Consider the following 14,410-nt stretch of genomic DNA (forward strand, 5'->3'; position numbering starts at 1 on the left):
TGGGCAAGAATGTACTGGACAGTTACAGGACTTCTTTTTTGTTTTTGTTGTTGTTGTTGTTGTTGTTTTGGGGGTTTTTTGGTACCAGGTATTGAACTGGGGTCCTTGTGCTTGCGAGGCAGGTGGCGGAACCACTGAGCTAAATCCCTGGCCCAAAGGAATTTTTTTTTTTTGAGGACTTCTTATAATTGGGGCTGGAGGTTGTCGCTAGGGAAGAGCCCAGGAAAGTGGTTTCACAGATTTGAAAGTTGGGATGGAAGGGCTCCTCCCACCTGCAATTAATAGACTGAATCCCTAGAGTGGAAAGTAGGAGGAGATGCACAGTCTAAGTTGCTCCTTTGTGGAAGAGAGTTCCAGGGCAGGTTAGGGTGGGAGGGAGAGCAAGCTCCTCAGGAGATGTCCCTCCAGATTGACTGCTTGTCTGTTCAAAGCCTAGGCCTTCAAGCAGGAAGAGCAGGGGACTTGCTGCGGGATCGCCTCAGTGCTGCAGGGGACAGGCGTCTTCTGGAGGTGCCTGCAGGGCACTGGCTCGTGGTCCTCCACAGGTCAGAGCTAGAGGGTGGAGGAACCGCCCTGCACCTTCAACCCAGTGCTGCTGGAATTCCTGGTGTTCCCACTCTCCCAGAGCGAGGCCCGGGGATGTAGCTCAGTGGGACTGTGTCTGCTTGGAAAATGCAAGGTTCTGAGTTCAACCCCCATACCAAAAAAAAAAAAGCTGCTCCAATATGAAGCATCAATAAATGAATCAATTAATGAAGAGTTGGGAATAGCCTATCTGATCATTGTTGGGATTCCTAATATGATAACATAAACAGCTAGAACAACACATCAAAATAAGAAGCAAGAAGAAACAGAGCAGCACTAAATCATCATTTTAAAAAAACCACAACTGGCCAGGGATTTAGCTCAGTGGTTTTGCCGCCTGCCTCTCAAGTGCAAGGACCCAAGTTCAATCCCCAGTACCAAAAAAAAGAAAAAAAAAAAAAACCACACACACACAACTAAGTTTTCTTAATACTATATACAATTTAAAACACAGTGGTGGGTAGTAAGTGAGGAAGGAGAATGTTTCTCTCTGCCTACAGTGAGTGTTCTTATTCCACTAACCTCCTTAACAGGACTCTTCTACTCTGCCTCTGTGGAGGAAAACTTCCCACAGGGCTGGACTAGCACAGCCAGCCTTTGCTTTTACAGTCTGCTCTTGCCCATCACCATACGAGTGTATGTGTTCTTCCACCTTTGGACTTGGATGGGTATTAAGCTCTTCAGGCATAATTAAGGCAACCATAGCCAAGATGGCTTATGTATTAAGTCTCAAGCATCTGTCTCTGAAAGCTCAATTCAATGGACACACTGGAGACCCACTGGAGACCCATTTAGTTTGGAGGAAAGTTGCTTTGCCTTGCTTAATTCAGGTTTAGGACTAAGAGGCTTAAGCTGCAGAAACTTTGGTTGTACTTCTGTTCTGCCCTTTTTGAAGATTCTGACTGCTGTATCAGAGAAACATTTCAATAAAATGTCTTGATGGAGATTAACTCCCCTAATCATGAAAAACAAAAAGAAGAAGAAGAGCAGGGCTCAGATGAGGGCTCAGATGATGCTCCGCTGGGATTAAGGCAAGGAGAACCTCCAGTTCTGTCAGACCTTCCCAAGAAACCAGGGACACAAAATCCAGGAAATGAGAACTTGTGGCATCCGGTACCAACTGGGACCCCTTCATTCCCCATCTCTCTGCCCTTGAGTTTCCTGCACCCAGTTTCTAAACTGTTCTCCTTGTACCCGTAGCCATCTCATTGGCTTCCCACCACCTCCCTGCAAGCTCATTCTCCTCTCATACACACCAGGACTCTATCTGCCATGGTAGCTCCTCTGTTTATCTCAAGTTCCCAGGGTCACCACTAGCCAAACAACAAAGCCAGGCCAGGGAGAACTCGGCTCCAGACTCAAACTGGTCCCTCGGGGACAGGTCTCCAAACCAAGGAGGCAGCTCAAAGGTAGGCTGTCCCATGAATTGGGCTCTTGCTTCAGGCCCTGACAACCCAAGTTTCAAGAGCAGAGAGAAAGGACACAAGATCTGCCCATAGCTTGGCAAGAGTCCCTACTATTGAGACAGCTTTGCCCAGGAGCCTTGGGAATCAAAGGCCCAGCTGCAAAAAGGTGGGGAAGATTTTTGAGGCCCCCAGGATGGGAGCCAGAGGCTTGGGCTTCTGGTCCTCCCTGTGACTCTCATCAGCCAGGTAGAGCCTGGCCCTGAGCCCTCAGGCTGAGGACTGAGGTCCCTAAATTTCCCCACCAGAGGGCTGTGTTTCTCTCCCAGAAGTTAGTGACCCATACCTCTCCCAAGATTCTACCAACAAAAGGAAGTGAACATTTACTCTGGGCCAAGCCCCAAGCCAGAAACATTGTCAGCAGGTGCCTAGCACCTGTCTGTCTGAGGCCAGTGGGAGTGTATTTATCTAATGTGTAATTATGTACTTATGGCATCCAAAATGTAAAAGAAAGGAACGCCAGTTCTGACTCTGGAGCTGTGGAAGGTGATGAGTGAGCAGTGAGGGTGTGGAGCTGGAGGGCAGCCAGGTCACAGACAAGGTCCTGTGAGAAGGATGTCAGGGCAAAGTGCAGATGCCTCCATACGGAAAAGATCGCTGGCAGCCCATATTTTGCAGTGGAGAAGTAAAGGGCCCTTTAAATGGTACCCAGTTAATTCTGCGAGTATGGAGGGCAGGGGTTTCAGGACAGATGCTGGTGAATGAAGTAGGGATGATTTTAAAGGAAACAAAACCCCCAATATCCCTCTCATTTCAAGATCTGTTTTAGAGACAACAAGCTAAGGAATGTAAAACTCTAATTCTGTTGCCAGGCCCCAGCAGAGAAGAAAAAAAATTTTTAGGACCAATAGGCTTTTGGAAGGAACAGGAATGAGGTTAGAGGTGAGCACCAGCTCTGCCCAGCTGCACTCTGCCTCGTTCTACTTCTGTTCCCAGGAGTGGGGGTGGGGCCCGACCTTATGCATAAGGCAACCCACCTTCCCTCTGTGGGTTAGGAATCGGGGGTCATAGGTCCCCTGGAATAAAGCAGTCTGCCACAGTTTTAGGAACAGTTTTGCTTTTTATGTTATCAATGTACATTTTAATCTAACAGCCTAACGCCCTCATACATCTTACCCCTGCCCAAGCCCACTCCCCTGTCTCCCACCCCTGCCCAATCAGCATCTCATCTGCCCCAAGGGCAGAAAATCACAGGCACAAAGGTGATTCAAAGAGGAAGTGGCACCTGTGGCTCTCCCTGGAGATGGTTAGAATAGCACCTGATCCCCTGGAGAGTCCAGAGGCCAGGGAGGCTCACGTAAAGGGAGATGGCAGGCTGAGTCTCATTGGAAAACACTGTCTTCTGGGTCTCAGTCTCATTCAGAGTCTGTCCCCTGAGGTTGCCCCTGCCAGTCAGAGCAGGAGAAGAACAGAATTCCTCAGACAGACTTGTGGATTAAGGGAGACCTTGAGCCCAAGTTACATTCAGAGTGAGCAGGACTGCTGGAATCCCCTTTCATGCAGGCTGTGGAGATACTTCTGGCTGCAGCTTCCCAACCTCATTGGGATTCCAAGAGCGTGAAGAGGGACTCTCAAAATGTGCTACCCCAGAAGACAGAGGGACAGTGCTGCTACCTGCAGCCACAAGACTCCACAACCATGTCCTCGTACTGCTTATACACCACGTTGTTGGCAGAGTCAATGAAAAGGATGCTGATGGGACTCAGCCGTGTGGGCACACAGCAGGTGGGTGGTGTGGACTCAGGGTCCATAGAGTTCATCAGGGTCTGGATGACTGCGTGGTTTGTGGGCTCCAGGTGGGAGCGCAAGGGGAACTCACATAGCCCTTCACAGTGGAAGGCCTCATATTCAAGAGGTGCAATGATCCAGTCATCCCAGCCCATGTCCTTGAAGTTGACATGCAGGGCCTTCCGACTACAGCGGGCCTTGAGGTTCTTACTAGGTCGCTTCCCCTGGCGAGTGGCCAGTGGGGCCCGTCGTTTCCGCCGTTGGCTAAACAGATACTCATACACAGTCTTATCGTCCTGGCCAGAGCGGGCCTTAATCTCATTAAAGAACAGGTCCCGTTTCTTGGTGCGGCCAAACACCAGGAACAGGGCCTTCTCATGGACTTGCCGGGCAGCCCGGTCAAAGCCCAGGCCACGGAGGTCCACAGCCCGGCCACGTTCCCAGGCCTCCAACTCCAGGCACAGCTGGGCCGAATTCTTAAAGTTTCGGAAGAGCTTCCAGATGTCGAACACCTCCCAGCCAGACCCGTCCAGGCCTGGCACGGAGCGCACATCCAGCAAAGCTGCCGGCTGCCTGCTGCTAGGGCAGCTGGACAGCTTCAGCTGGGCAGCCCGCCCGCCACCAGGGTCCACTGGCTTGGCTGTGTCTGAGGACTTCTTCCGCAAGATCCGAAGCTCGGCCCCCAGCAGCCCATCCTTCTCCAGGGCACTAATGTCAAACACATACCTCTGCTTCCTGACCACAGGGCCTCGGTCATCTAGAGAGAACAGCCAGAAGTCAATTTCTGCAACCTCACCAGCAAAGCCAGTCACCTCTAGGCCTCAGGGGAGGGCCTCGTTCTCTTTGCCTCAAGAGAGTTTTCTTTAACCTCTTCCCTACTGTTACAGAGGCCAACACCCCAAGCCACTAAGTGCCTTTTTCAAAATGAGGAAGCTTATTACATAGTTGACAAAGTAGGGATGTTTATCTGTAGGGGTGGCTGTGGATGACTTGAGTGATGGGGTGTTTGTGACAACGATCGATGTGTATTAGAGCCATAACTGCCTTTGGTCCCACTGTCTCTCTCCCCCATCCGTGATCTAACCTCATAGTTCATTTGTGAGATAGCTGCAATGTGCATTAAAATTATCCTTTTACCAGAGGAAGAACCTAAAGTTCAAAGAAGCTAGGTGAATTGCCCAAAGTCACCTAGCTAGGAAAAAATAGAGTTGGAACTCTAGCTTAGAGTTTTATACCCCATCCTGAACTGCTTCCACTATACCTTAAAAGAGATAGTATATATATATTTACTTATTTCACACTAGGTGTGTGAGTGTATGACAGTTTATGTGTATGCATGTGACTGAGTTCATTTGTGAATATGCAAAGTAAAATATATGTGACATGTTATATGTATGTATATTTGGACTTGTGTGAGTATTTGAAGGGTGTGCATATGTACGTGTATGAGTCTATGTGTTTATGGAGGAAGGTTGTGTGTGTGAGACAGAGAGAGAAAGAAAGAGGGGGATCAGTAAGTAGTATCTCTGAATCAGCAAGCCCTCTTTTCTGAATACCAACTTGCCATTGGGGAACCTTCATATATTGCTCTAGAAGGTAACTAATTAGGCCTTTAAACTCTCCATCTCCCCCTCCCCAAGCTCCATTAGTGCTGGGGGGCACAAAGACTTATTTTATGAGCCCCCAAGGGGTCACAGCTTTCCCTGACTGGGCAGGCAGCCAGGCCACCTCCCCCACCTCAGCCAGACCTGCTGCTTCTGTGCCTCCCCCATCCACCCCGTGTCATTCCCCCCACAGACCAGCTCTAATGAGGAGCCTTGCCCACTCTGCCCCTCCCCCACCCTTCCAGCCAAAGCCTCAAGATCAGAACCAGAGCATAGGAGCTGCAAGGAACCTTAGCTACCAGTGGTCTATGTCCCTCTTAACACTACGGAGAAATTGAGGGACTTGCTGAGATCACACAGCAAATCCAGAGGAAGAGCTGTGGCAGCAACACAAGGTGGGCAGAGGGAGAAGGGAGGAGAGCAGGTGTTCTCCTGGGTTAATGATGAAAATGATCTGTGTTTAAGATAAGACATAACGTTTTCACACTTGAAAGGCTCTCAGAAAGCACCCGTCAAGCCCCTATATATTTATACAGATGGTGAAAAATGAGACTCCAAGGTGGGAAGGGGCTTTCACACTGTTAGATTCTAAGTCTTCTGCCCCCTTTACTATCTTCACCTCTCCTGCCTTCTCTGCCCCCTAACTTGGGGACAAAGTTACAGAACCATGGTGACCTAAAGATCCATTTCTCTCTTCACTCAGAAAACCCTGGAGCTTGGAAAATTTGGCCAATCCACACAGGTACAGAGCATGGCCCCAGTAATCAAGAGTCTTGGAATCTAGTCTCCAATTCTGCCTCCAATTGGCAGGTCTTATCTCCTCTCTGGGCTTTAGTGGCCCCCTCTGCACCTTGCAGGAATTGGACTTAGTGAACCCTAGGTGCCCTCCTTGGCTGGCATGCCAGCAGCCTGGACCTGTCTGTGTGAGATAAGTTCCAGTCACCCACCCCAGGCCGGATGCACATACTGTCCCTGGCCTGTGTGGCAGTCTCAGAGCTCTGGAAGCCCCTCAGTGCATGCACATGTCCCTCCCTGCCACCCTGCCCCCTCACCTTGCCCTTTGTCAATAAAGCTGGTGATGGTGTTGGCCAGGCCAGCCTCCAACTTCACGCTGCTGTTGCTTCCCTTTCTGTCAGCATCGGACAGCGTCCTGTACAGCGAGAGCATGTACTCGTGGGGTGTGATGGGGGGCGGGCGGAAAGGCTCCTTGGGCTCTCGAGGGGGCCCAGGCTCCCTGGACTTCTTCAGCAGAAAGGAGCTTGGGACAGATCCTGCTTTGGGGGGTACCTTGCCCCCAGGAAGCTGTCCTTTTGGGGTTACAGTCCATGATGCAGCCTGCCTGATCTGAGGAGGGGATCCTGGCTTGGGTTCAGGACCACCAGATCTAGAGGGCAGCTTTTTGGGTTCATTTTTCTTGGCCTGTGTCTGCCCAATGCCTCCCTTTGCCTTGGCAATGGTGGCCCCCCCACCATAGCTGTGACCACCTGGCCTAAAGATGTTCCGGGCCACGGGGGGCCTCTCCTTGGCCTCCGCTTTGGCCAGTCCTGGCCTGGCCCCCGAGGATCTCTGGCCCAAGTCAGGCGCACCCAACACAGTGCAGATGAGTTGCAGATCCAACCAAGCCAGATGCCAAAGCAAGAAAGTGAGGAGTTTGGGGAGTCTCATCCTCTGGCCAGCCGATGAATGACACCGGAGAGAACGGCGGCAACAGCGAAAGTGCCTCTGGTTTGGCAGGAAAAACCATGAAAGGAGTGGATCTTCAGAAGCAGTGGCAGCAGCAGGAAGGGCTTTTTCTTCAGTCTGAGACTCTTGAAGTCCGCCTGGCGTGTGTCTGTATCCAGTCCCATAGTGGAAATGCTCCCGTATCCAGACGTGCACTGTCTCCAGTCAGCAGCTGAAAATAACTCGTTCTTGAAAGGAGAAAGCCTACCGCCCCCTTTCTCCCACACAACTGACTGAGGACTTGAAGGAGGCTTGTATAAGGCTGAGAGATTTTTCCAAGAAGGAAGAATGGCGTAATGCTGCCTATGTGCTCCAATTTTTTTTCCCTCTAGTTTTGAATCCTTTCCAGTGAAAATACTTCACACGCGCACACACACACACACACACACACACACACACACAAACACACACATGCGGCCTGCAGGTGCTCAGAAAAATCTTTTACAAACCTGAACTCAGGAATTGGAAATGGAATTCCAACCCAAACCAATTTAATTACTCTCTGATGTCATGCTGTCTAAGTTCATTTAAGTGCGATATATTTATGTGAAAAAAGTCACCGCTGCCCTTTGGAGGCCACGGCTCACGGGGACTCTTGGCACTGAGCCCCACAGTGGGCCTTGAGGCTTAGGGGGCCTCCCAGTCCCCAGAGCAGATTCAGGGGTCTTCACCTCCACCTCACAGAGCGGCCCACTCCACCATCCTGTAGAGAGACACTGAGGAGTGAGCTCAGAGATCTGAAACCACAGAAGCGCGGGGAGTGTGGGTTTTCAGCGAAGTCCTTGTGTTTTTAAAGTAGTTTCAATCTCTGCATCTAGTCTCAGACCTGATTTGTTTTGTGTGTGTGTGTGTGTGTGTGTGTGTGTGTGTGTGTGTGTGTGTGTGTTGGGGAGGCAGCACAGATGGCAGCGTTTACCCACAGTTTCTTTTATTTTAATAAACTTGTGGTGACCCAGAGACAGAAAAAATATCAGTGCCCACTACACTCCTCCCTCCCCCAAATGCCATTGGCTGAGCTTAGATGATTCCTCCAGGCTGGGGGGGGGGGAGCACTGCTACCCTTGAGCCTGCTGCCACTAACCCATCAAAGACTCCTCAGTTTTCTTAGATTGGCTCAGCCCAGAAGCAGAAGTCCCAGCCTGAGGCAGCAGCGGCCCCTGCAGGAGGCTGAAAAAGCGATTTCCCACAGGATGCTTTTGTAGCTCAGAAGTCTGAGCTCCAACTGGACTCAAAGGTTTCTTCAAGTGCCTTGTTGAAGCACTAAAGCCTTTTTCCTTTTGGGACCTTTTGCCCCATTTCTCCCTGGGCATCTTACCACAGAGTGATGGGGGGAAGCTGCTCCCTTCACTTGGCAGATTAGCCTCCGGTCACTCCCAGGACTGGAGGAAGTCTTCCTCATTCTGAGACTTTCAGCTGGAAACCCACCACCCCCAGGAAGCCTTCCCTGATTCCCATGTGGAGCCAATGACTTCCTCTCATACATTTCCCTACAACTCTTGCCACATTGGAAGAGGAATGGTAGAGGAAAAAGCAGAAAAGCAGTAGTTAGGTAGGGTCCTTCGTGAATGTTTTTTTGGGGGGGGGGGTACCTGGGATCAAACTTGGGTCCTTGGCTTTTGAGGCAGGCGGTGGAACCACTAAGTCCCCGGGCCCATGAATGTTTTTTTTTTTTCAGTGCTAGGAAATGAACCCAGGCCCTCACACATATTAGGCAAACTTCACCACCGAGCTACATTCCCAGCCTTCCTTCTTAATCTGAGATCCTTTGAGGCAACCTAACAAATCCCATTCATATGCTAAGGTTGGTTTCTTGACATAGCCCAGCACAGAGTAGATGTCAATGAATGTCTGACAAATGAAGAGTATCAATTTCACTGCTGGGGATAGGGGTGTAGCCTAGTCGGGAGAGCATTTGCCTAGCATATGCAAAGCCCTGGGTTTGATCTCTAGCACTGCAACAAACAAACAAGCCAAAGAAACAAAAACCCCTCAGTTCTGGGGATCCAAGTGCCCCACCATTCACTCCTTGGTGACAATCCCGTGGTCACTGGTCTTCAAGCCCAGCAACATGACTTGGCCACTCCAAGCTTCATATGGTGCTCTAGGTCAGAAAAGACAGTAGAGCTTCATCTCTCCAAGTCAAAAGACTGGTGTGGTTATGCATGATCATGCATATCTATAATTTCAGCTACTTGGGAAGCTGAGACAGGAGGATCACAAATTCAAAGCTAGCCTGAGCAACTTGAGACCCTTTCTTTAAATAAACAAACAAACAAAATAAAATGAAAAGGGCTGGGAATATAGCTCTATGCTTCCTGGCTCAATCCCCAGTACCGAAACCAAAATCAAAAAACAAACACAGGGCTGGGTATTTAGCTCGGTGGTTCTGCTGCCTGCCTTGTAAGTGCAAGGTCCTGAGTTCAATCCCCTGTACAAAAAAAACAAAAACAAAAACAAACCCCCACACGCACACACAAACACCAAAGTTCGAACAACCTATGTATCACCAGCTTTTCTTTGGAGAGTACTTGAAGGAAGGGCTAAATGCATTACTAACCCCCAGGTTCTCCACACTTGGCTTCCCTTTTTTTTTTTTTTTGGTACCAGGGATTGAACTTGGGTCCTTGTGCTTGCACAGCAGGCGGTGAAACCACTGAGCTAAATCCCCGGCCCTTGGCTTCCCTTTTGACTCCCCACCACCACCAGTTCTCTCTGCCATTCCTCCCTCCACTCCATCCCATTTCTGTCACTGTCCTTGTCCTCCTCCCACTGGACCTACTATAATTCCCTTATAAATGGCTTCTAGGCTCTCAGGATCTCTCTATTCCAAGCCTCCCTCTATCTGAAACTTGCCTACAAGTGCCGGCTCCTGTGCCATCTCTGCTGTTTCCTTATCCCCCAGAAAAAGCTCACTCCTTCCAAATTGCCATCACACATTTTCTGTGCTCTTTTCCATTCTGGAAGCTCAAAGCTGATTCATTTGTTGCCCCCACCCCCACCTCCAACACGGTTAGTTTCTCCCACCCTGTATACTTTTTTTCATATTTTTATTGTAACTTAATTCCTTATACTTGTCATAATCTATGTACATATGTCTCCCCACTAGGTTACAACTAGACTATATCATATTTATCTTTCAATTATTCCCAGTGCTTGGCACAGGGCCCAACACATAACAGATGCTCAGTATGTGTTGTATGAATCAATGAACCTCTAACTGGTCCTTGTATACAAAAGCCAAAAGCCATCCTTATGACACATCATGCCTTCTCTGCTGTACTTAGGGTTAATTAAAGGGAAGGATTCTGTCTTGCCACAAATTAGGCGTTCTGTAAACTCCATCTAGTAAATAAATGAAGGATTGAATGAGTCAAATAACCGAGACATCCCTGTATATGGTTTGATAAAGATCAAGGGCTCTAGAGGCAGACCTGGTTTTGAATCCTGGTTTTCCTATTTACCCATCATGTGATCTTAGGAATCCTCCCAACTTCTCTAAAACTCTGACCATGGATCACGACAGTACTTACCTCAAACAGGTTCTTGTGGGGGAATCAATGAAATTAATCATCAATAAAACATCATTAGTTTAGAACCTGGCAAATATTAATAATAGCCACTATCTTTGAGCACTGTTTCTAGACAACCAGACAGTAGCCTTTGTCTTCCATTGCTACGTGTGTGTGTGTGTGTGTGTGTGTGTGTGTGTGTGTGTTACTGGGGACTGGACCTAGGTTCTCACACAAGGTAGGTAGGAAGTGTTCTACCACTGACCTATATCTGCAGTCCTTTTAAATTTCATTTTGAAACAAGGTCCTGCTAATTTGCCCAGGCTGGGCTTGAACTTGCAATCCTCCTCCCTAGACTCCTGAGTGCCTGGGATTATTTCCATTGCTTTTTTTTTTTTTTCCAGACAGGGGCTTTCTACATAGTTCAGGCTGGCCTTGAGCTCACTGTGTAGCCCAGACTGGCCTCAAACTTGCAGTGATCCTCCTGCCTCAGCCTCCCGAGTGCTGGAATTACAGGTGTGCCCCACTACGCTTAGCTCCATTGCCTTTTTAAAAATTACTCTATTGGGCCGGGGATTTAGTTCAGTGGTTCTGCTGTCTGCCTCACAAGCGCAAGGACCAGAGTTCAATCCCTGGTACCAAAAAAAATAAATAAATAAAATAAAAAATAAATAAAAATTACTCTATTAGCCAGGCATTGTGGGGCCACCTGTAATCCCAGCACTTGAGAGGCTGAGGCAGGAGGATCATTGCAAGTTTGAGGCCAACCTGGGCTACATAGTGAGCCCAAGGCCAGCCTGAATTACATAATGAGACCTTGTCACAAAACAACAACAACAAAAATAGCAAATCTCACAAAATATTTGTTTAATATTTGTTGTCACTGACCATATTCCATTGATTCATATCTACTTATCTTCAAAACAGTCCTTGTGATGAAGGTATTCTTAGTATTCTCATTTTACAGATAAATAAGTTGAAGTTCAGAAAAGTTTAATTACTTTTGGAAGGGTAATTTCTACTTCAACTTATTTTATACCAAGAATCATAATCTAGAAACATAAGTGACAGGTTGTCAAGGGATGTTAGGGTCTTTCAGCCGAGGTCTCATCTAATAGGCCAGGACTTTGGGGGACATGGAGGAATCTCAGGCAGGCATGACTGTCTGAGGGCCAGGGAGCTCCCAGGAATGGGTTGGGAGCAGGGAAAGGGACTCTGAGCTCCGTTATTAGGCCCTCTCCAGGGAGGAGCCTGGGTTCCTGCCTGGCTCTAACTATAAAGGTGACTAATCACTTCGGTCCCCTCTGGTAATTGCAACCAGATGCTGGTGCTGGCATAGCTTCAGTCCCGACATGTTTAATTACTGGGACACAGTCCCTGGGTCCCCTGGGTCCCCCTCCTCCCCCTCTCCTGTCAGCAACATTAATGTCAAACTTAAGGTACAGGACAGGAGCCTTGGGAAGCCACTGGCATGGAAATAATCTTTACGGTCCCTTCCATCATATCAAGCCTTTAACTTTCATAAATGTTTCTCATCCATTATCTCATTGGCACCCCACAAAACATCCTCATAAAGTCAGTAAGCCAGAACATTACTAGATGAGAAAATCATGAACTAAAGAATAATAACAATAATATCTTGCTTTTTTTTCAAGCACTTGGCAATTTTCAAAGAGCTTTCACATTCATTTTGCTGTCTGAATCTTCTGAGATCTCTCCATGAGTCAGTGCAGAAACTAAAAGCACAGGCTCAGGGATGAGACAACGTGGTTTTTGTCCCAGCTCTGCCACTTACCAGTCAAGTAACCTGGGTATTCATTCATTTATTTACTTAATTATTCAGCAATTGGGTGCTGTCTATATAGCAATGGACAAGACATCAAAATCTGTGTCACATTCTGGTGGAAGTGATAGATAAATGAATAATTTCAAAGAATTCTAACTGCTGTGTGGAAAAATTAAGCAGGGTGGAAGAGGTGTCTATTTTAGATAGGAATGCCCCCCTGAGAGGGTGACATTTGAGCAGAGACCCAGGTGTGGTGAGGGAAAGAGCCATGCAAAGGTCCACAGAATGATCATTTGAGGTGGAGGTGACAGAGAATGCAAAGGCCCTGAGGAGTGTGCTGGGCGTACTTGAGGAACCAAGAGAATTTGGAGTGCTGAAGTAGGAGCTGAGAGGTAAAAGGTAGGAGATGAGGTCAGATCATGATGAAAGTACATCATGTGTACCTTTACAAGACATGAAAAGGATTGAATTTATTTTTAGTGCAGTGGGAAAGCCAGTGGAGAATTTCAAGCAGAAAGGTACAAGGAATGATTGAAATGTATGGTGAATGTTTAAATTTAAAAATTTTACAACAGTAAAACACATATTGCCATTCTTCCCCCTCAGACGATCCTCTCTTCACTTTCAACACACTTGTCCTATTGTTCTTGTCACTTTCTTTTTGTTTTGTTTTGTTTTTTGAGATGAGGTCTCACTATGTGGTCCTGGCTGGCCTTGAACTCACTATATGGCCCAGGCTGGCCTCAAACTTGCAATGATCCTCCTCCCTCAGCCTCCCGAGTGCTGGGATCACAGGCATCCACCACCATCCTTAGCCTATTCTTGTCACTTTCTGAAGCAGTTCTGGAAATCCTCTTTCATGAGTGTCTTTATGAGTTATGATTTTTAAAAATATGGTGAATGCTGCTGCTAAGTGGCATCCAACAGAAAGACAGACTTGTAAAAACACTATGGTGTTCAACTGGGCATGGCAGCACACACCTGTAATCCCAGCACTTGGGAGGCTGAGGCAGGAGGATCATTGCAAGTTTGAGGCCAGCCTGGGCTACATATTGAGACCCTGTCTCAAAAACCAAAAACATGGGCCAGGGATTTAGCTCAGTGCTTTTGCCGCCTGCTATGCAAGCGCAAAGACCCGAGTTTGATCCCTGGTACCAAAAAAAACAACAACCCCAAAACAAAAATAAAAACAACCCCAATGAACAAAACAAATAAACAAACAAAAACCCTAAAACATTATGGTATGTTCACCCCCGCTTTATTCACTGGATCTCACACCGTGCAACTTGTGGTTCTTTTCTAAAGTCAAAATGATCACAAAAGGGAAAGATGTTGAATAGATTCAGGACTTCTAGGCAGCCATGACAGTGCAACTAAAGAGGACTTCAGAAAATGTCAAGAACAATGGGATTAATGTGCTCAGAGAAAGGGAGGGATATTTTGAGGGGGATTAATGACAAAATGTCCTTTACTGTAATAAAATTTTAAACATTTATCACATTTTTCACTTTATACCTTGTAACATGATAACTAAAAGCTGAGCTACCTCCCTTCAAATTCTGGCTCCCTAATTCACCACCTGAGTAATCTCAACTAAGTTATTTAATCTCTCTGTGCCTCAGTTCAATGATAATGTAAAAACCTGCTTCATAGGGTGGTTGTAAATAAAGTTCTTAGAACAGTGTCTCATGCAGGATGTGGTGGTGCACATCTTCAGTCTCAGTAGTAGGGTAGGGAGGGGACTGAAGCAGGAGGATCTCTAGTTCAAGGCCAGCCTGGGCTACACAGCAAGTTCAAGTCCAGCCCAGACTACATGGTAAGACCCCATCTCACCAAAGAAACAAACAACAGTGCCTCATGTACGGTACTATTTAAATGTCAACTATTATTTACATTAAAAAAATTTCTCTGAATCTTATTTATATATTTTTGTGGTACTGGGCATGGAACTCAGGGGCTCCACACTGAACCACAGCTACATCCCAGCCCTTTTAAAATTTTTAAATTTTGAGA

General features: G+C 47.5%; 2 protein-coding genes across 2 annotated transcripts; one reads left to right on the top strand and one right to left on the bottom strand.

Moving 5' to 3' along the window:
* Positions 1 to 1,030: 1,030 nt before the first annotated feature.
* On the top strand, positions 1,031 to 3,689 carry LOC101702181 (phosphatidylinositol N-acetylglucosaminyltransferase subunit Y-like; the record flags this gene model as incomplete). The annotated part of the gene is made up of 2 exons (XM_021246866.2): positions 1,031 to 1,994; positions 3,552 to 3,689. A coding segment is annotated over one exon (249 nt), but the record flags the coding sequence as incomplete, so codon positions are not given.
* On the bottom strand, positions 3,089 to 7,706 carry Gdf5 (growth differentiation factor 5). The gene is made up of 2 exons (XM_004867871.3): positions 6,433 to 7,706; positions 3,089 to 4,533 (listed from the first exon to the last, which is right to left on the bottom strand). The coding sequence occupies exons 1-2, from the start codon at positions 7,043 to 7,045 to the stop codon at positions 3,659 to 3,661; spliced, it is 1,488 nt and encodes a 495-aa protein (XP_004867928.1). The 5' UTR covers positions 7,046 to 7,706; the 3' UTR covers positions 3,089 to 3,658.
* Positions 7,707 to 14,410: the final 6,704 nt, after the last annotated feature.

The sequence above is a fragment of the Heterocephalus glaber genome, unplaced genomic scaffold (genome assembly GCF_053883595.1).
Source record: "Heterocephalus glaber isolate CG9 unplaced genomic scaffold, H.glaber_assembly_v1.0 deba00001532, whole genome shotgun sequence".
Classification (NCBI taxonomy): Eukaryota; Metazoa; Chordata; class Mammalia; order Rodentia; family Bathyergidae; genus Heterocephalus; species Heterocephalus glaber.

What these genes read in the sequence shown, in the direction of transcription:
- Gdf5 (XM_004867871.3), bottom strand. Translation starts at nt 7,045, where the DNA reads ATGAGACTCCCCAAACTCCTCACTTTCTTGCTTTGGCATCTGGCTTGG. An exon ending in CTTTATTGACAAAGGGCAAG is followed by an intron (nt 4,534 to 6,432) that starts GTGAGGGGGCAG and finishes TGTTCTCTCTAG; the next exon opens with ATGACCGAGGCCCTGTGGTC.